At 42.9% G+C, this 20,686-nt stretch overlaps 3 protein-coding genes across 11 annotated transcripts; 1 reads left to right on the plus strand and 2 right to left on the minus strand.

The window, feature by feature from the left end:
* Positions 1–110: 110 nt before the first annotated feature.
* On the minus strand, positions 111–6,450 carry igldcp (Ig-like domain-containing protein). The gene is made up of 6 exons (XM_027020423.3): positions 6,358–6,450; positions 5,664–5,704; positions 5,196–5,549; positions 4,541–4,810; positions 1,296–1,346; positions 111–898 (listed from the first exon to the last, which is right to left on the minus strand). The coding sequence occupies exons 1-6, from the start codon at positions 6,381–6,383 to the stop codon at positions 816–818; spliced, it is 825 nt and encodes a 274-aa protein (XP_026876224.3). The 5' UTR covers positions 6,384–6,450; the 3' UTR covers positions 111–815.
* LOC145657377 (uncharacterized) lies at positions 5,691–13,144 on the plus strand. 2 transcript variants are annotated; one of them, XM_081711760.1, is made up of 5 exons: positions 5,691–5,842; positions 7,259–7,606; positions 9,023–9,136; positions 9,956–10,002; positions 12,059–13,144. In XM_081711760.1, exons 2-5 carry the CDS (start codon positions 7,450–7,452, stop codon positions 12,209–12,211), a joined length of 471 nt encoding a protein of 156 aa, XP_081567886.1. In that variant the 5' UTR covers positions 5,691–5,842; positions 7,259–7,449; the 3' UTR covers positions 12,212–13,144. The 2 variants fall into 2 exon arrangements, with proteins under 2 accessions (XP_081567886.1, XP_081567884.1); XM_081711758.1 differs by lacking the exon at positions 5,691–5,842 and adding an exon at positions 6,539–6,756.
* Positions 12,549–20,310, minus strand: LOC113583851 (uncharacterized). 8 transcript variants are annotated; one of them, XM_035523690.2, is made up of 9 exons: positions 20,096–20,310; positions 16,291–16,557; positions 15,706–15,987; positions 15,398–15,433; positions 14,750–14,854; positions 14,482–14,535; positions 13,880–13,911; positions 13,524–13,619; positions 12,549–12,684 (listed from the first exon to the last, which is right to left on the minus strand). In XM_035523690.2, the coding sequence occupies exons 1-9, from the start codon at positions 20,163–20,165 to the stop codon at positions 12,661–12,663; spliced, it is 966 nt and encodes a 321-aa protein (XP_035379583.1). In that variant the 5' UTR covers positions 20,166–20,310; the 3' UTR covers positions 12,549–12,660. The 8 variants fall into 8 exon arrangements, 5 of the variants coding, with proteins under 5 accessions (XP_035379583.1, XP_081567882.1, XP_035379582.1 ...); XR_014123007.1 differs by lacking the exon at positions 13,880–13,911 and having other exon boundaries at positions 14,750–14,818; positions 20,096–20,307; XR_014123006.1 differs by lacking the exon at positions 13,880–13,911 and having other exon boundaries at positions 20,096–20,305.
* Between the last annotated feature and the right edge of the window lie 376 nt (positions 20,311–20,686).

A 20,686-nucleotide genomic window follows, 5' to 3' on the forward strand; every position in this document is an offset into this window, starting at 1 on the left:
TGTATTATAATTACATCTTTGCTGTGTGCTTTACATTTTTTTATTTTTATTTTTACTTATTTTATTTTATATTTATTTTTTGCTGCATTCTTCAAGATTCAACACAAATATTGAAATTAACTATTTATTAATACAAACAATAAAACAATTAACTGTATTTATTAACAAACATTTATTTACTCAGATACTTGAATGCCACTATTTATATTCTTATTCAATTATTAAATATTATTATATAAAGTGCATTTCAAAAAGAAAAGTTTTAAATGATCAAATTTGAACACATTTCTATAGAGAGGCTACACATTCTTGTTTATTTGGCCTTGTTTTCTGGTCTGTATGGGTGACTAAATTATTGGCACTGATACAGGTCTGGAAATGATGGAGAAGAATAACTCATGTTAGCTAGCAACCAAGCACAGCTCACCACCACCTCCACACAGCGACACAGCAGACAGGATACTGCATGACATTTTCACTCAAATGTAATCTTAAAAACCAAAAAACACACAGGCAGGGGTGCTGCTAACACCCACCCCCGAGTTAGTTGCATGCCTGTCAAGAACACGATGGCAGTGGTCAGACAAAGGCCGGGCATGACCCACAACACTCCTCAGTTCTTACGGATGTTGGACAGGCACACTGGCCCTGCCATTTAAGGCCTGACCCTTCCCACCTGCTCCGCTGACACAGTCATTAGAGGTGAAAGTCTCCACTCATTCTGACTTTCACCAGTAGTATCAGAGCAGCTCCACCCATAGCGTTGTGCACTAGGTGGAGCCGGGTTGACAGTCGTCTCAGAGATCAGCGCCACCTCAGGGCAGATGGATCAGAGCGTGAGATGAGAGGAACAGGACAACTGTGAGGCAGAGTGAAGGAGCATCCACCTTGCCTGAGTCTGTGAATAGAGAGAGAGAGGGAGAGAGAGAGTAGCAGAAAAGAGAAAGAGTGGGAGAATGAGGGGGGATATTTAAAAAAAGACAGAGAGAGAATTAAATATTGAATAATAAATCAGAAGCCAATCCCTTGCTCTGTCACAGAGATCTCGAGTTCCAAATATCTCCTAGATTGTAAAATTATAACCAGGAAGACTTTAAAAGATTATTCTGACACATTCAGTGTGTACATGCTGCTTCTTACTTATTCCACACACTCTCAACTTTAGCAGTCGTTACAACCACATTAAACCATCGACCGGGTCAAAGCCAGCTGGAGCCTAGACTCGTAGCCAGCGTGAGTAACGAGTGGCGTTCCTACAGACTCTGTATGTCCCGCACCACTCTGTTATTACGTACCTAAAGAGATCTGCTTCTCCTTGACTTCTGACCCTGTTGTTGCCACAGATCCTATAGGGGTAAAAAGAGAAAAGAAACAATGTAGCCAGAACATTCCATATCATTCCACATCTTTTCCTCAATGAACTCTAAATAATGAACTCCACCCCCCAAAAAGAACCATTAAAATATTTTACAATTCATTCTGTTAAGAATTCTGTACGCATCAACATAATGGAATATATTCAGCTGTCACTATTCCACATGCCTGAAGTAATGCCTGAAATCGCATTCTTCTATATGCTATACTGTAGTATTTTTTAGACTGAGCAGTTAGTATGTTCACACTGCAAAAACACCATAATGCATAAAAGTATATTTAAAGGGTCCACATTCTGCTCTAAATACACAGCAGAAGTTAGTGTGATAATCATATGAGTGTGTCATTTCAGAAGTATGGAAATTAAGCCATTTCTAAACCACATATACTTCAGAGAGGAATGTGGAGTATAGACATATACTCTGACAAAACAAGCATTGTACATGGGTTCAGACTGCTGCAAATGTCAGCTTTGGTGTGCTAGAAGCGGGAATGGGAACAGGCCATGTGAAGGGATAGTGTGTAGAGGTGTGGACCGGGCCATGTGGTGGGTGGTGTAGACTGGGTGTAGACGTGCTGTTCTGTGGTGTGGTGGGTGGTGTAGACGAGCTGTTCTGTGGTGTGGTGGGTGGTGTAGACTGGGTGTAGACGTGCTGTTCTGTGGTGTGGTGGGTGGTGTAGACTGGGTGTAGACGAGCTGTTCTGTGGTGTGGTGGGTGGTGTAGACTGGGTGTAGACGTGCTGTTCTGTGGTGTGGTGGGTGGTGTAGACGAGCTGTTCTGTGGTGTGGTGGGTGGTGTAGACGTGCTGTTCTGTGGTGTGGTGGGTGGTGTAGACTGGGTGTAGACGAGCTGTTCTGTGGTGTGGTGGGTGGTGTAGACTGGGTGTAGACGAGCTGTTCTGTGGTGTGGTGGGTGGTGTAGACGAGCTGTTCTGTGGTGTGGTGGGTGGTGTAGACTGGGTGTAGACGTGCTGTTCTGTGGTGTGGTGGGTGGTGTAGACTGGGTGTAGACGAGCTGTTCTGTGGTGTGGTGGGTGGTGTAGACGTGCTGTTCTGTGGTGTGGTGGGTGGTGTAGACTGGGTGTAGACATGCTGTTCTGTGCTGTGGTGGGTGGTGTAGACTGGTGTAGACATGCTGTTCTGTGGTGTGGTGGGTGGTGTAGACTGGGTGTAGACGAGCTGTTCTGTGGTGTGGTGGGTGGTGTAGACTGGGTGTAGACGAGCTGTTCTGTGGTGTGGTGGGTGGTGTAGACTGGGTGTAGACGAGCTGTTCTGTGGTGTGGTGGGTGGTGTAGACTGGGTGTAGACGAGCTGTTCTGTGGTGTGGTGGGTGGTGTAGACTGGGTGTAGACGTGCTGTTCTGTGGTGTGGTGGGTGGTGTAGACTGGGTGTAGACGAGCTGTTCTGTGGTGTGGTGGGTGGTGTAGACTGGGTGTAGACGTGCTGTTCTTTGGTGTGGTGGGTGGTGTAGACTGGGTGTAGACGAGCTGTTCTGTGGTGTGGTGGGTGGTGTAGACTGGGTGTAGACGTGCTGTTCTGTGGTGTGGTGGGTGGTGTAGACTGGGTGTAGACGAGCTGTTCTGTGGTGTGGTGGGTGGTGTAGACGTGCTGTTCTGTGGTGTGGTGGGTGGTGTAGACTGGGTGTAGACGTGCTGTGGTGGGTGGTGTAGACTGGGTGTAGACGTGCTGTTCTGTGGTGTGGTGGGTGGTGTAGACTGGGTGTAGACGTGCTGTTCTGTGGTGTGGTGGGTGGTGTAGACTGGGTGTAGACGAGCTGTTCTGTGGTGTGGTGGGTGGTGTAGACTGGGTGTAGACGTGCTGTTCTGTGGTGGTGTGGTGGGTGGTGTAGACTGGGTGTAGACGAGCTGTTCTGTGGTGTGGTGGGTGGTGTAGACTGGGTGTAGACGAGCTGTTCTGTGGTGTGGTGGGTGGTGTAGACGAGCTGTTCTGTGGTGTGGTGGGTGGTGTAGACGAGCTGTTCTGTGGTGTGGTGGGTGGTGTAGACTGGGTGTAGACGAGCTGTTCTGTGGTGTGGTGGGTGGTGTAGACTGGGTGTAGACGAGCTGTTCTGTGGTGTGGTGGGTGGTGTAGACTGGGTGTAGACGAGCTGTTCTGTGGTGTGGTGGGTGGTGTAGACTGGGTGTAGACGTGCTGTTCTGTGGTGTGGTGGGTGGTGTAGACTGGGTGTAGACGAGCTGTTCTGTGGTGTGGTGGGTGGTGTAGACGTGCTGTTCTGTGGTGTGGTGGGTGGTGTAGACTGGGTGTAGACGTGCTGTTCTGTGGTGTGGTGGGTGGTGTAGACTGGGTGTAGACGTGCTGTTCTGTGGTGTGGTGGGTGGTGTAGACTGGGTGTAGACGAGCTGTTCTGTGGTGTGGTGGGTGGTGTAGACTGGGTGTAGACGAGCTGTTCTGTGGTGTGGTGGGTGGTGTAGACTGGGTGTAGACGAGCTGTTCTGTGGTGTGGTGGGTGGTGTAGACTGGGTGTAGACGAGCTGTTCTGTGGTGTGGTGGGTGGTGTAGACTGGGTGTAGACGAGCTGTTCTGTGGTGTGGTGGGTGGTGTAGACGTGCTGTTCTGTGGTGTGGTGGGTGGTGTAAACTGGGTGTAGACGAGCTGTTCTGTGGTGTGGTGGGTGGTGTAGACTGGGTGTAGACGTGCTGTTCTGTGGTGTGGTGGGTGGTGTAGACTGGGTGTAGACGAGCTGTTCTGTGGTGTGGTGGGTGGTGTAGACGTGCTGTTCTGTGGTGTGGTGGGTGGTGTAGACTGGGTGTAGACGTGCTGTTCTGTGGTGTGGTGGGTGGTGTAGACTGGGTGTAGACGTGCTGTTCTGTGGTGTGGTGGGTGGTGTAGACTGGGTGTAGACGAGCTGTTCTGTGGTGTGGTGGGTGGTGTAGACTGGGTGTAGACGAGCTGTTCTGTGGTGTGGTGGGTGGTGTAGACGTGCTGTTCTGTGGTGTGGTGGGTGGTGTAGACTGGGTGTAGACATGCTGTTCTGTGCTGTGGTAGGTGGTGTAGACTGGTGTAGACATGCTGTTCTGTGGTGTGGTGGGTGGTGTAGACTGCTGTTCTGTGGTGTGATGGGTGGTGTAGACGTGCTGTTCTGTGCTGTGGTAGGTGGTGTAGACTGGGTGTAGATGCGCTATTCTGTGCTGTGACGTGCTTTACCTGTGACGGATACCTTCACGGTGCTCAGCGTCAGCCCCTCCTCGTCCACCACCCTGTACGTTCCACTGTTGCTGGTCACAACCTCCCGGACAACCAGCTTCCTGCCGCGCTCCTTCACCCAACGTTCACCGCCACTGTCCTGCCCACGCTGCCACAGCACGCGCCACTCGGGAGTGCCCTCTTGCTGGAACACCAACATCTTGGCCTGGTTTGTGTACAGGTCCAGGATCAGGTCCTTTCCACTCTCCACTGACTGTATGTGCTTATGGTCTGTGCGTGCACACACAGAGACAGACCCACAGGGCTATAGAGGACATCGATTTTCTCATGTTCACCTTTTTAATCCATATACAGCAGTCTTACATGCAAACTAAGGTATGAATCATCTACATGAGAACTGAGCACACAAAAAGAATGTATTATGTTGATGCAAACTACACAAACTAAAGCATGTGTTAGGTAGACTAGAAAGCTGAAAGTTTACTTCTCTAGGTATCTATTAAACTGACCACTGTGTGTTCATACATCTTTCTACACCTAAAGCATAACGTGCAAAATACACCACAGCAGCCCAGTTTAATTAAGTTAAATGAAACACCATAATAATAATATTTAAGATGAAGACATATACAAAGCACAATTTAAGAAACCTCACCTACTACCGCGAGCCGCACGCTGTGGATTAAAATTTGGTTTTTGACTCTCGACTGGCCGACCACCAGATAGCTCTCGTAGATCCCCGCGTCGCGGAATCGGACATCTGACAAGATCAATGAGCAGTTTCCTTCCGCCAGCATCTCCATGGGGACATCCGCGCGGTTCTCGTAGGACTCACCCTGCACCGAGTCCTTTCCCATGCGCTCGAACACCGTGTGGGAGACGGTCTGCCACAGGATGTACGGCGCCTGGGCCGTGGGCGACACATACGTCCGACACGAACAGGGCAGGACGGCCTGGCGCCCCACTTCCGACCAGGCGTACCCAGGGAAGCGCGAGAGAGGGGAACAATCTGAGGGAAGGTTGGATTTCGAAAACAAGAAAAAAATTAATTAATTTAAAAAAAATTAGAAAACGACGACAGCAGCGAATTCTCGTGAAGTGTTTTTGGAGCAGACCTACTCACCGACAGAGGTGACAAGGCAGGTGATGATGCACGCTGACAACCTGAGAAATCATTTTAATAACAGTTAGCGAATGCCGCAACTGCACGTTTCTCACCGTGCTGCAAGAAAAGCCATGCTCAGCTCTACCGCCTGCTCGCTGCACATGAACCACATGAACCACATGAACCGCGAACTGAGTGTGAGTAATTTCATGTCTTGCAGAGGTCTTGCAGAGGCCAGGACTAGCTCGCCTCTGGCTTGGAAACAGCCTTAACATATCCGGTAAATGTCACCCACAACGTGGAGCTGAAATGTTAAGTTTCGGATTCCCGATAAAAGCTTATAGAGCTCTGAAAAAAACAAAACAAAACATCGCCACCTACCGACAGAAACAACACCCATACTCTAGTGAAGCTAGACGTGTAAAACTGAAAAAATAAAGAAAGATGAATAAACATAAAAATAAGTGCTAGGTTTTAGATCTACTTTACTCCTAGTTCACTCGTAGCTTCAAATAACGATTTTATATTTAAAAAATGCTTTACATAAAGCAGTCTCGCGAATAAATTAATATATAGAAATAAGAAACATAGAAATAAAAAATATGGTCACGTCGGGGTAAAAAGGCAAGCGCCTAAAAATATCAGTTTAACTGTTCTTGGCATCGGAGACTTTTTTGCTAACGCTTTCTCACCAGTGAATGCCCGTTCTCACCAGTGAATGCCCGTTCTCCGCTCCATCTGGTGCTCTGGACCGCTCCTGAATGAGTGTGAGCGCTGTGTGAGTGAGCGAACCTACATATACGCCGCTCGTTCCCTGTTACTAATAAACGAAACTTACCGGCTGCAGACTGACATGTGGAGCGCATTAGTGTCAATATGTAGCGAGAAACGAAACACATGTCCACTGTATGGAGAAAGAGTTTTCCCTTTACAAAGCAAACTTAAAAGACCCTTTCCTTGTATGTCTCTTGTATACAAACCTAAGCTTCAGCACATAGTTTGAGAGAGAGAGAGAGAGAGAGAGAGAGAAAAAGAAAGAAAGAAAGAAAGAAAGCGAGCGAGCGCTGACCGGCGATGCATAGACCGGTTTACATTTCGGTGCTGTTATTCAGTGAGTATATTTACACACCGGTAGGTGCATTGTGTCTTAACAGAGACACGCACAGACTGGTATATTTTGTTTTATATTTGAACGTCTTTGACATATATGCTGTATATTAGCAGTTGGATTCATTGATTCAATAATTGATCGATCAATCATAGGTCATATGCTGCTTTAGTTGCTAGGTTACTGGATATTATGTTTCAAACAAGCTTCAGTCACTCAGCTGATGAGAACTTATGACTTTGGTTACATTACGCCATTGTACTTTTCAGCAGGCTCATGTGTGCTGATTTCAGATCTACCAGAAAACGAGACATCAACCTGATCTGACATAAAAAAAACATGCGAAAGAACTGTTTCATAGTGAAAAACGGGGAATATATATCCTCCCCCATCACGAGTGGAGCCGTTCTATATACTTCACACCATTTTTTCATTTCGATTGATTGTTACAGGATTACTATAATTACATAACTTGAATATGCCTAATTATCCAATGTTTCCACAGGCGTCCGTGGAGCATGCTTGTGTTTTCCCCCTGTCCAGCGTCTAAATGTCCCACAGGGAGGAAACGCCACCCTGGTGTGCAACATTCCCACCCGCGATCATACAGCATGGTACCGGCAGAGCCGTGCGGAGCTGGCACTGCTCATATCGGCCAGCAGAGGAGGTCTTAAGCACGATACCATCATTGTCAGTATGAACAAAGATCCGGACCACTTTCTACTAATGACAGAGAACATGAGTCTGAGTATCACGGCTGTTGGACCGTCCGACGTCGGTCTGTATTACTGCGGAAGGCAAGACGGCGTAGCGCGTATGCACTTTGGCAAGGCCATCCGTCTGACCCTGGCAGGTGAGACAGGCTCCCAGCTAGCTAGAGCTGGTATCGGCAGTTCTGCGCCCAGTGTAGGAACCCCTGCCATGTTCCCATACATCCAGCTCATGGAAACTCTGAAAAGACTTGTGAGCTTGAACTAAGGAGTTCAGTCAGTGCTGTCAGAGCAGGGAAAACATGAAATTATTGTTCAGGAATATTTTTCCATACTTTTAATGATTTTATTATTCAGGAATATGTTTACATACTTTTAATAATTTTATTATTCAGGAAAATATTTGCATAGTATTAATGATTATATTATACAGGAATATGTTTACATTTAATGATTTTTGAAAAAGTCAGTGGTGTAGCAACTGTGTACATTCCCAGAGAGTGGGAATCTACCAAAACTTTGTTTACAAACATCACATGCAGGACCTCAAAATATGTCATGTGTAAAACACCAGAGAAGAAAAATTGCCTTCAATTTTATGCTTTGAAGTTCCCATGAAACTCTATTCCTTGAGAAATTGGTCAGTCATTTGCTGGTTTAAGACAAGACACTTTGTGGCTAATTATTTGAATATTAATATTCTTTTGATTTGAATATTCTTCAATAGTCTTCATATTCAGTTGAATATAATTTTAAATTTAATCTCTTAATATAGCAAATTCTAATCTTTAATAGAGAAAAGCTTGTTTTGTTTCATGTTTAGTTATTCACTCCACTTTTATGTGTGCTTATTTTATGTTCCCTTCTTAAACCTTTGCTCAGTTTGAATACTGTGTTGTTCTTTGTCTAATCTGATGTGAAGTGCATGTTTGAGAAATTCTGCAGAACTCTTCTTAAAGAGCACAGTAGTAGTGCAAGATTTCACAAGACTTAAAATAACAATCAAACTAATGAGTAAACAGACTTACAGACTGATGAGATTTTGATCATGTAACAACATTTGTAAATGTTGTCTGGAGAATGTGGGAACCTGCCTCCCTACAGCAGAATTTAAACATTTACTGCAGGATCCTTTACTCTTCCCAAGCATCAGTTCTGATTCAAAGACTTCCAAGAGGTTGTCTGCATAACCTAAGATAGTATCACATGATGCTTAGCGATTGAGTTCTGCAGAAAGCATGCGTGAGTTCCACAGGAAGCATGCGGCAGGCATAGATTTAAGTGTGATATAAAAATATATTGTTTAGTCAGAACAACCGCATGGCATCAGAGCTGCACACCCCCCTAACCTTTGTTGTTCCTGTGTAGTGCAATATCTTGAAGTCCACAGCAGTCAGAGTGAATGCGGTGAACCCAGGAGGCTCAGATTTGCTTTGTCTAGCAGAGTCTTTTTCCATTCAAAGAAATATACTCATCTAGAAAACAGAATCTTGCCCACCTTCATGCAGCAGTGCAGATCCTCCCCACACTGTGGTTTCTCAGGGGTTTCTCTGTTCCAGATGTGGTGGATGATGCCCTGGAGGCAACTCTGCTGTGCTGGAAGCTTCTGCTCGTGGCCAGCTCCCTTCTCGCTTTCACACTCATTTGCCTCACTGTGATCTGCTGCAAACAAGGTGTGGTGTGAGGTTTATGTAAAGTAGCTCATATGCGTCTGCCCTGTACACTGTGAAGACACTCTCAGTACCATTTGATTGTATGCTTCTGTGGGAGTGTTTATGTGTGTATTTCTGTGTGAGCGTTTATGTGTGTATTTTAGTGGGAGTGTTTATATGCGTGTATTTCTGTGGGAGTGTTCATGTGTGTGTTTTAGTGGGAGTGTTTATGTGTGTATGTGTATTTCTGTGGGAGTGTTTATGTGTATTTTAGTGGGAGTGTTTATGTATACATTTCTGTAGGAGTGTTTATGTGTGTGTTTTAGTGGGAGTGTTTATATACGTGTATTTCTGTGGGAGTGTTTATGTGTGTGTTTTAGTGGGAGTGTGTACAGCTCAGTTCAGGCTGCCTCTGCACATTGTGGAGATGTTTTGTGTCATTTATCCTTTGCTACTTGATGTGCTGAGAACAAAGCAAATTTCCCTTGTGTGAAAAAATACCTTGATTTATTCAGATGAGTGTAAATACCTATTTTTTCAGACAAGGGTTAATTAGAGCAGGTCTAATGTTACAACATTGAGAGGACATTTGGGTTTTCAGCACTGAAAGTTAAATCTAATGGTGTGTGAAATCTACATAGGGCTTGAATGGAGTCCAGTTCTAATTTTACTCCTCATTTTGTTTATGTATGATACTTTGATCTGCTATGATAACATGCACATTGCTCTGCTCACAAAGGATTAGTAAGAATATGATTCAGATTATACTGTGCACTTATGCAAAATGAATAGATCTTGGGTGATCGGAGTTATTCATTTGATTTTGTTTTATCACTTCAGGCTTGTGCTTCAATAAGAAGTGCGTGAAGGAGAACTCCAGCCTGAAGGTATAGTATCACTCCCAAATGTATCCCAAAGCAGCTGCAGTCAGTCCTGTATGCAAAGATCTGTGGGAGTTGCCTCATGACTGAAAGGCATAGAAGGGTATGGCAGTTTCTGGTCATGATATCAGTGATCACAATGATTTTTTATTTTGGTATTATTGCAATAGTTTTAATACACATTGAATTCAGCACAAATAAACAAATCATTTCACTGCAAGGGTTGTTCTGATGAACTTCTTACTGAACCGCTCATGATAACGGCACGGAAAAATTGATTACAACTTAAAGAAAAATGAAATGATCACCTGTATTATTGTTTATTGTTAAAACTATCTTAACAAAGGATTTGCAAGGAGACTGTATCAGTAGGTCATTGACCTCCACTTTTTTAAAAGTTGGTAATCTTACAAATGTAACTAATTACTAAAAATTGAAACAGTATGATTACCACTGGGTTTTGAGCTTCATCATATCATATCCTTCATCACTAAAACTGATAGCCTTCCCCTCTCGAAGGGAAATCAGCTACCTAAACCAATGAATTTGAGGGGAAAAGCAGCAGTCTGTCGAACGAAAACCTGCCACCAGCCTGGGACTTTGCTGTTAGGGTTGCTAGCCCTGTGTTAAAGGGACATATCACGTAGAAATCTAACAGGGAATGAAAGCTGAAACAGAACAGCTATTATGCAAATGAGCACATGCTAACTGGCTCTGATCACTTTCCATTTGTTGGTCACCAATAAAGGCAGTGTCATGCCTCCAGCCTGCCTCCTGTGGACTACATTGCCCACAATCCTCTTGTGCATTCCCGAGCCTGTTTATTCATGTCACCTCTGTCTGGATTATTCCTAAGTGTCTCTATGTATTTAAACTGTACTGTTATACTTCACCTTTGGGAAATTTTGCTCAGCTTTGTCTAGTGTGTCCAGTTGTTGGTTGTTGTACATACCTCTGCCTGGTTTACTGACCTCTGCCTGGTTTTTGGGATCTATGCCTGGTTTCTCCATTTTGCCCCTGTCGCCTTTTGCCTGTCCCTTACCAGTTCAGCTCTGGTTTTGTACCTAGTCTGTTTCTTGACTCTTAGATTACCCCTTGACTGGTTTTAGTAAACCTTTTGTATTTAAGAGACAGACTCTAAAAATGATCTAAACTGGTGAATTAACTGACTTTTGCCTTTGATCAGGAATAATCACATATTATTCTAGATAGTTCAAAATAGTTTATGTTTTATGTTGTAATAATAATAATAATAATAATAATAATAATAATGTTTAATTTATATAGCACCTTTCACAAAGGTTGCTTTACAATGCAGCAATATTTAAAAACAAATATACTGATAAAAAGGAAGGTCTTCAGAAGACAGTTTGAGAATGAAAGACAAATGTGGTTTTGTAGAGAGAGGGGAGATAATTCCACAGTTTAGTTGCTGAAAGGTTCTAAAAGGACCCACAGAAGAGTTTAGTGTGAGAGATGGTAAGAAGACAGCAATCGGTGGATCTGAGGGAACGTGGGGGGGTTAGGAGGAATGGCCAGCCCATGAGGAGCTCTGAAGGTAGTGAGGAGTATTACACCGAACATGTGCTACAACCAGTAACCAGTGCAACAGAGGTGTTGTGAGCAGGTTGTAGGTAATTGCTAATTGAGTAGGTAATTGCTGCTGAGTTTTCAATAAACTAAAATTTGTTAATGGTTTTGGCTTTAAGACCAATTAAAAGTGTTACAATAATCAATGTGAGCAGATATGAGGACATGAAGCAGTTTTGCCATGACTAAGTGTGAGTAATGGCAAGAGGCATGGTACCTTACAAAGATGGAAAAAAAAAGAAGTGATGATCTTATAAAGTATCTATTCATGACATCTTGTGGTGCTTTTGTAATTAAAGTTCATAATCTCCAAAGCAATGTGTCACCGTTTCCTGTGATGCCCTTTCACTGCCTGATTTAATGGTGTTTGTTGCTGGTGTCTGAGGTAATGCTGTTTGTTGTTATTGTTGTCTGGTGTAATGGTGTTTGTTGGTGGTGTTGTCTGGTTTAATGGTGTTTGTTGCGGGTGTAGGTGATGGATCTGCAGTATGCGAGTCTTCGACACCTGCCAAGGGCTCGGGGAAGAATGCTAGCAACTGCACCCACCAGTACCAGCACCAGTGCCAGTACCAGTTCCAGCATGATATACGATACTGTAGCCAAGAACGTCACAGCCATTCCCTGAGCTTCAGCTAATCACTGCTCTGTCTCTTCAGGACATACATAAAAATACATATATAAAAATAAAATATAAAGATAAAAATACATATATAAATAAAGATATATAGAAAGATAGATATATTGATAGATGTATAGACAGATAAGACATATTGATAGGTAAATTGATATATTGATAGATATGTTGATAGATATATTGATAGGTAGCTTGCTAGATAGGTAGATTGATAGATGAGAGAGAGAAGTAATTTTGTCTTGATTACCTTACATATCAATGACCTCCCTTAATGACATCACATATTAATGGTTTTCATCTGTATTGGATACCCAGAGGAAAGTCGATGTGCAGTATCTCAGTTTATTACATTTTCAGACTCATAATCAGTACATTGTCAGAGTTCATTAAATGTATTTTCTTAAACATGTGTTTGCAAGGCAGCTATTCTTCTTTCAGCATTATTTGGATTTTTGCTTGTAGATCTAAAATGTAGAAATGTTTAAATGTAAATTTTTGTACTATGTGTTAACTCTAAAGAGAACTAAACTAATAGATTATAGTTTTAAGCAAATCATAACACACAAAGTCAAAATCTAGAGTTGTGCTCATAGAGAAATAAATATTTTCAAAGTTATCATTTCAGTCTAGAGTCATGATGTAGCATGGTGAGATGAGTGCAGAGTCATGATGTAGCGGTGAGATGAGTGCAGAGTCATGATGTAGCATGGTGTGATGAGTGCAGAGTCATGATGTAGCGGTGAGATGAGTGCAGAGTCATGATGTAGCATGGTGTGATGAGTGCAGAGTCATGATGTAGCATGGTGTGATGAGTGCAGAGTCATGATGTAGCATGGTGTGATGAGTGCAGAGTCATGATGTAACGGTGAGATGAGTGCAGAGTCATGATGTAGCATGGTGTGATGAGTGCAGAGTCATGATGTAGCATGGTGTGATGAGTGCAGAGTCATGATGTAGCATGGTGTGATGAGTGCAGAGTCATGATGTAGCATGGTGTGATGAGTGCAGAGTCATGATGTAACGGTGAGATGAGTGCAGAGTCATGATGTAGCATGGTGTGATGAGGTTATATGTTTGTGTGAATAAACAATGATGGGATGTACAGTTATTTCATTGGTATTACTCCCTGATTATATGGACCTGGACTCTCAGATTATCTGTCTGTGGTAGAGGCCTGATGGGAGCTACAGTCTCAGATTGTCTGATGTGTGTGATACAGAGCTAATAGGGGCTACAGTCTCAGATTATCTGATTTGTGTGGCACAGAGCTTGCTGGCGTCAGCAGCAGTGTGGAGTAGATGACCTGCTGTCTATTGTCCTGGGACCAGCCACGAGGCCTCCAGTTCTGCCGTCCCAGTGAAGCATACTGAATCTCACTATGGTCTGTCAGAGAATTGGACTGGAAAGACATGCACACGCACACGCACACACATGCACACGCATGCACGCACACACACACACGCACATTTTGATCAATGACCACTACAGTAGCTGAAAGGTGATGTTTGTTTTGAACTAGGGCTCATAATTATGGAGCATGAAGGAGGGAGTTCTGATAAAATCAGTTTCCTGTAGCTCTGGGCTCATAATGAATCCCTGAGCTTCTGGCCAAGGAATGGGTATTAGTTGGGTTTAGTAGTGAAGAAGGGCAGCACTCACATGTTCCTCATCAGAGCAGCTCCTGGATGGATCTGCCAGGACAAAACACAAACACACACACACGCACACACTAATGTCTGCAATCCTGTGAAGGTCATTTGCCTCTGTGGCTTGACTGAAACTGAGAAATTTTTTTTGAAAGTTAAGGACCATCTTCAACCAGGTAAAACAAGAGGAAATCTCTCAGTGAGAAAAACCTTCTTGCTGTGTGTGCGCATATACACTTGTGTGTGTTTGTTCTTTTTTTAATGCAAGTCCAACATCTTCATGTGTTTCTGCAGTTTTGCTTTTTGGTTCCGTTACCGCTGATGTTGTGAGTGTATCAGTGTCACTGTGATTCTCTCCTGTTCTCGGATTTGTGTGTGTTTGTGGGTTTGGTTTGTATTAACACACAGTCTCTCCAAGTAGCTCATCAAAACAAGCAGTGCTGTGTGGACTAAACATGCTCAGTACTAAATGTTCACCATGGCAAAGACACCGGATTCAAATTATGGATGACAAAGACATCAGGTGCAGGTCTCTTCTTTCTCCTAACGGTGAAATTGGTTTGTGTCGACTCAACCAACAACAGCCACATCGTAACCAACCCATAATGACCTTACCTTCACCTGACATCTTCTGCAGCTGCAGATTAGTTGTTTCCTGTTTTTTTGTTGCTGTAAAATGAAAACAACAAAATAGTGTAAACCATTATGTCCACCAGATGGCGTTATTGATCACTGGATGATGACATTCAGGCTCTCACACACCCTACTACTTATGGTCTTAAACACAATTTATTGATTTTTTTTGTCTTTGTATTTTTTCCTGATGGTCAAAGTCCACAGCAAGCAGTGATAAGGAAGAAAATCCAGCCCTGGATTTATTCACCTGCTTCTTTCTTCCTGTTTCTGATTTTCAACCTGAACGACACGTAGAGCAGCAGGACCACAACCACTGCTGGCAGAAACACAGCCAGGACAGCAATCAGCGTCACTGGCACCGCACACACACACACACACACACACACACACACACACACACACACATACACACATACACGTACACACACACACACACATATACACGTACACACACACACATATACACGTACACACGTACACACACACACGTACACACATACACACACACACGTACACACATACATACGCACACACACACATACATACACACACATACATACATACATGTACACACACGTACACGTACACATACACACATACACGTACACATACACACATACATACGCACACACGTATACACACACACACACACACACACATACACGTACACACACGTACACGTACACATACACACACGTACATGTACACATACATAAATGTACACATACACACACATATACACACACGTTACACGCATACACACACGCATACACACAGATCAATAACAACATCAGCATAATCAATAATACAAATTATTTGTATTATTTGCAGGTTTGTTAATTAAAATGATAACTAAATTAAAACAAACATAAATTGTAAATTAGACCTACTGTACCATATTGAGACATTTGAGGGATGGTTTCTGTAGATTCTGAAAAGCAGATTCAAAGCAGATATTATTACACATGATTACTGTATATCACTGGGTAAATTAGTATATACCTATATAACTTTGTTATTTAGCCCTGGGTATGTTACTGTAAAATACTGATATATTTGATAAGACTGAGTAGTGCAGTAACTATGAAGCAAGCACACTGCACCTACCAGTAAAGTCTACCAGTTGGTCATTAAAGCTGTTCATGGAAAAAACGGCACCTCGGTAAATCTGATGAAGTCCAGTCAGGAGACGGGAGGACTAACCTGTGTGTCGTACGGTGACATGAGCGATGTCGTTGCCGTTACACAGGTAGAGGCCGGAGTCTGCCGGCTGTAGGCGGAGGAGCCGGAGGTGGTCGTAAGTCTGCACGACCCTGCCGTCCAGATCCTCTCGTTCCTTCCTAAGCGTCCCGTTTTTAAACCACGACGAGATGAACTCACGCCTGGCCTCGGGACTGCGCCTGTACGACCATCGCTGCTTGGACTTGCCGTAGGGTTTACAGGACAGGTACAGAGTTCCACCCTCATAAACAACGACGTTACGAGCTGCAGACCAAAGAGTTACATATGGAGAGGTAAGTAAAAACTGCAGGGTAGTACACAACGCAAACTGTATGTTGAGCACTTAAACGTAAGCGCACCGTCTAGTGGTCATTATTGTGAATGTGTTTTTCTGGACATGGGAGAGTGAGTGAGCAGATTAGCCATACAGTCTGAGGTCTGAAACACCCTAGATCAGCCTGCTTGAACATGGGGGTCAGTCTGGTGGTTTTTGTTTTAAATATTAGATTGATTTTAAAGTAATAGTTTAACTTAGCTTCATTACGTGAACTGTGCCCTGTTGTTTACCTGTAAGCACAGTGACTTTGGCGGTCAGGTTGCTGTTGCAGTAGTACAGCCCAGAGTCCGTCTCCTCTAGATCTCCGATGTACAGCGTTCCGTTTGGGAAGAGCTGGTGTTTGCTCCCATCAAGCTGAGACTGTCCGCGTCTGTGTTCTGTGGCTTTGACCCTAGTGGCTCCATGTCTCCACTCCACGATCAAGCCCTGTCCAACACCTAGGCTCCGCCCACAATCCAGGAGCAGGAAGTGTTCCTCAGGTGCATAGACCCACTGCACTGAGGTCAGAGTATAGTTGCAGATACAACATTACTGATTACACTGCTGTAATCCTACTACTACTACTACCACCGCTACTATGACTACTACTACTATGACTACTATTACTACAACAACAACAACTACTACTACTACTACTACTACTACTACTACTACCACTACTACTATGACTACTACAACAACTACTACTACCACCACCACTACTATGACTACTACTATTATGACTACTACCACCACTACTACAACTACCACTAATAATAATAATAATAATAATAATAATAATAATAATAAAATGGACTGTTGTAGCACCTTTCACATACCCCAGGTCACTTTACAATTAGAATAAGGGAGAAAAAACCTCTAACAAGAAGTAGAAGTGAAGAGTGAATGCTGAATAAGAATGAATAGATGTGGGTAAGGAGGGTAGTGAGGAGAGTAGGGTACTAAAGATCTGCCCCCCAGAGGCTGAACCTGGAGACAGCCAGCAGAGCAGAATCAGACACACAGGAGTTCAAAGAGACAGGTGGGCCACACAGGGCTTTGAAGGCTGAGAGCAGGATTTTATAGCACACACACACACACACACACACACACACACACACACACACACACACACACACACACACACACTGAAACTGATAAACAGAGTAACTGGTAAAGAATGGAAGCAATGTGGGCAGATTTCATAGTTGGCACTAGGAATTTAGAATATCGTGGAGAGAGGGTGCAGAGTTTTATAAGGTAAACCCTAGAACTAATGATTTGAAGTAGCCTAACCTGAATGTAATGAAGGCATATACCAGGATGTCAGGAACTCTAAAGGGAGCACAGGACAGAGTTGGGCAATATTGAGAAGATGGAAAAATGCGGTCTTAGGGATTTAATATGTGGGTCAAAGGTGAAACAGGGGTCAAAGAAGACACCAAGGTTTTCAACAACAGCAGCCTGGCTGAAATATCATCAACATAGAGTAAGTGGTCAAAGTAGGCAGAGATATGGCTGATATGGTACTTTAATAAATACATTCAGTTTCCTTGGCATCCAGAAACCCCAATGGTATTCTGATTTTGTTTATTGGCTCCATTCATGTAAAGCCCAGTCTCAAGGATACACATGTTCTCTCCACGCATTAGAACTAATCCAAAAACACTGTGGTTGTGTTACAAAAACAAAACAAAAAAACAAAAGCATATATCTGTGTATACATGACAGAGCAGGATCCAGTGGTCTCATTATGTTATTACAAAAAAGCTCTCTTTCTTCTGCAGAACGGGTCTACAAACATTCAGCTGTCATGAGCTATTCTTAAGGCAACAGTGCACCTTTTTGGCTGTGACACAGGGAGTGGAGAGGGGTGTGAGGAGAGACAGGCTGGAGGATGAGGGCTTCATTTAGCTCGAGAACATCTTAAGAACCAGACTGGCGGTGCTAATCCCGGAGTCTAAAACAAACATGGGTGCTCTGTGCTGTCATCAGAGTGGACTGACCAACTCAGAGGCCTGCAGCACCATCAGTGTGTAGCCACCGAGAACAGGAAGCCTGTTATCTTCAGCAAACACGCTTACTGTCCGACCGTCACCCACTAGACTGGCTTGCATGCACAGCTACTGTCACTACTCCTCTCCTCTCACGACGGTCCCCTCATGTTCCTGATCCTGTTCCTGATCCTGTTCCTGATCCTTTCCTAGTCTTTGTATTCTCCGTTTATCCCTTTCTTCTGTTTCTTGTTATTGTCTAGTTAGCCTTATTATTTAACCCGTGTTTCCATTCGTTCATGGCTGGTTATTGTCTATGACTTCCACGTCTACTTGTTCACTGCCTATGTAACTGGCCTGTATTCTGTTAGCCTGGTTACGTTCCCATGCTCCCAATTAATGTATTTGGGTTTTGTCTCTGTTTGTGGAATTCCTGCATTTCACAATTCTGGATTTGCCCATAATAAAGCTCGCTCTTCTCAGCGTGTACTTGCGTCTCTCAGACACTCCCCGTTAAAGCTACTCTCTCAGTAGCTGGTTTATTAGAAGCTCCTGTTATGAATCACCTTGTATGTGTAGTCAGTGTTGACACTAACATGCTAATCTCCTGCAACACCTCTGTATCTGCTAATTCAAACACATGACACGTTAGCCATGTTAGGCCATGTGAAAGTCACTGCTCAGAATGATCTGGCACTAATTTCTATCTGATCAGCAGTGGTACTGTGGTCAGACTAACCAGTAATGAAACTATCCAGTGATGAAACTAACCAGTGATGAAACTATCCAGTGATGAGACTATCCAGTGATGAAACTAACCAATGATGAAACTATCCAGTGATGAGACTATCCAGTGATGAATCTATCCATTGATGAAACTAACCAGTGATGAAACTATCCAGTGATGAAACTAACCAGTGATGAAACTATCCAGTGATGAAACTAACCAGTGATGAAACTATCCAGTGATGAGACTATCCAGTGATGAAACTATCCAGTGATGAGACTATCCAGTGATGAATCTATCCATTGATGAAACTAACCAGTGATGAAACTAACCAGTGATGAAACTAACCAGTGATGAGTCTAATCAGTTGTGACAAGGCTAGAAGTTGGATGTCAGAGTGGCATAGAAACAGATGATCTAAATTCTAGGATGTACACAAACTCATGCATGCACATGTACACACACTGATCTTGTCCATGAACTTCAGCTTCCTGCTCATTCTTTTCCTTTATCAGGAGGAAGAGTGTAGTGGCCAAAACCATGCACTCACTGTCACTCCATTCACGGCCCACACTGCAGTCATTAAAGCTTAAACCACTCAGGCTTCACTCACAAGGGTTCTGGGAGTCAATCATGAACTTTTGACAAGATGGTAATATATGTGGTAATATAGTAAACAAAATATGGGATACTGTATACAGTCTGTGACTGACTTGTAAAACTAAAATCAGTCTTTTCCCAAATTGAATTAAGCAGAAAGATTTAATGCTGCATGATTTAAATGTTATTACTGAAATATTAAATAGTAATTTTTATAATTCCAGTAAATCTGTAATACTCTGCTGTTGAAGCAGCACTGCCATACACCACACTGAACATTAGACGTATGACTTTAGACTAACAGGAATAAAGGGTGCCAGGGCCCTGGATATTAGCAGACATTTCACGTTCCTTACATTTCAGCTTTTGGCAGGCACTTATTATCCAGAGAGATTTTCATATATGTATCAGTATGACATGTGCTGCTCTGTGGGAATCAAAACAACAACCTTGGTGTTGCTAGCAGCAGAACATTGAGCATTGCTGAGTATAATGTTTAGTATTATAGAATGTTTCATTGTTGAGTATTATATGTTTAGTATTATAGAATGTTTCATTGTTAAGTATTATATGTTTAGTATTATAGAATTTTTAATTGCGAGTATTATATGTTTAGTGTTATAGAATGTTTCACTGCTGAGCATTATAATATATGTTTTATATATGTATTATAGTATGTTTCATTGTTGAGTATTATAATACATGTTTATTATTATAGAATGTTTCTCAGCTTACCCATGAAGGTGTCACCCATGGGGAGGAGAGAGAGCAGACTACACGTCCACATCTGGAGAAGGCTCTTCATGGTAGACGTTCACACCACTGACTCCTGCTTCCTTCTTGTTTCTGAGTTTCCTGCTGTGGTCTATGATGTGTTGGCACATGAGTGTGTGTGTTTGTTTATTTTAGTAATGTGTCATACACTGCTGTAAAAATACACTCTGCTATTTTAATCTATGGTTTTCACAATGCACAATTTAAGATATTTTTCATTTAAAAACTTTATTTTGGGAAAAGGTGTTTAATTGAACTATATAATTACCACAAATGTAGTTATAGATTCTGAATTGAAAATGTAAAACACATTTATCATAACACATGTAGTACCTAACACACAGTGCCTAACACACACAGTACCTTACACACACAGTGCCTAACACATACAGTATATACAGTCAAGGCCTTGTATTAAGATTTAATTTCGATTCTCATTTTAGAGAATTCCAAATCTTACATATCACACACTACAAATCCTACAAATTTTGTTCTGTGATATATTTGTTCCGAAGTGCTAAAACTCAAAATTAATATAATGTGATACTGTTT

The sequence above is a fragment of the Electrophorus electricus genome, chromosome 4, assembly GCF_041902795.1.
Source record: "Electrophorus electricus isolate QZ-2024a chromosome 4, ASM4190279v1, whole genome shotgun sequence".
NCBI lineage: Eukaryota > Metazoa > Chordata > Actinopteri > Gymnotiformes > Gymnotidae > Electrophorus > Electrophorus electricus.

Coding starts and splice junctions, on each gene's coding strand:
- igldcp (XM_027020423.3), bottom strand. CDS start 6,383: ATGGAGCGGAGAACGGGCATTCACTG. Junction 1,347..4,540: donor CGTGAAGGTATCCGTCACAG/GTAAAGCACGTC, acceptor TTACCCCTATAG/GATCTGTGGCAACAACAGGG. Junction 899..1,295: donor GGAGAAGCAGATCTCTTTAG/GTACGTAATAAC, acceptor CTCTATTCACAG/ACTCAGGCAAGGTGGATGCT.
- LOC145657377 (XM_081711758.1), top strand. CDS start 6,720: ATGCATAGACCGGTTTACATTTCGGTGCTGTTATTCA. Junction 9,137..9,955: donor TGTGATCTGCTGCAAACAAG/GTGTGGTGTGAG, acceptor TTATCACTTCAG/GCTTGTGCTTCAATAAGAAG. Junction 10,003..12,058: donor AGGAGAACTCCAGCCTGAAG/GTATAGTATCAC, acceptor TTGCGGGTGTAG/GTGATGGATCTGCAGTATGC.
- LOC113583851 (XM_027020426.3), bottom strand. CDS start 20,165: ATGAAGAGCCTTCTCCAGATGTGGACGTGTAGTCTGCTCTCTCTCCTC. Junction 15,988..16,290: donor CAAAGTCACTGTGCTTACAG/GTAAACAACAGG, acceptor TTTGGTCTGCAG/CTCGTAACGTCGTTGTTTAT. Junction 14,855..15,397: donor CCCTCAAATGTCTCAATATG/GTACAGTAGGTC, acceptor GTGCGGTGCCAG/TGACGCTGATTGCTGTCCTG.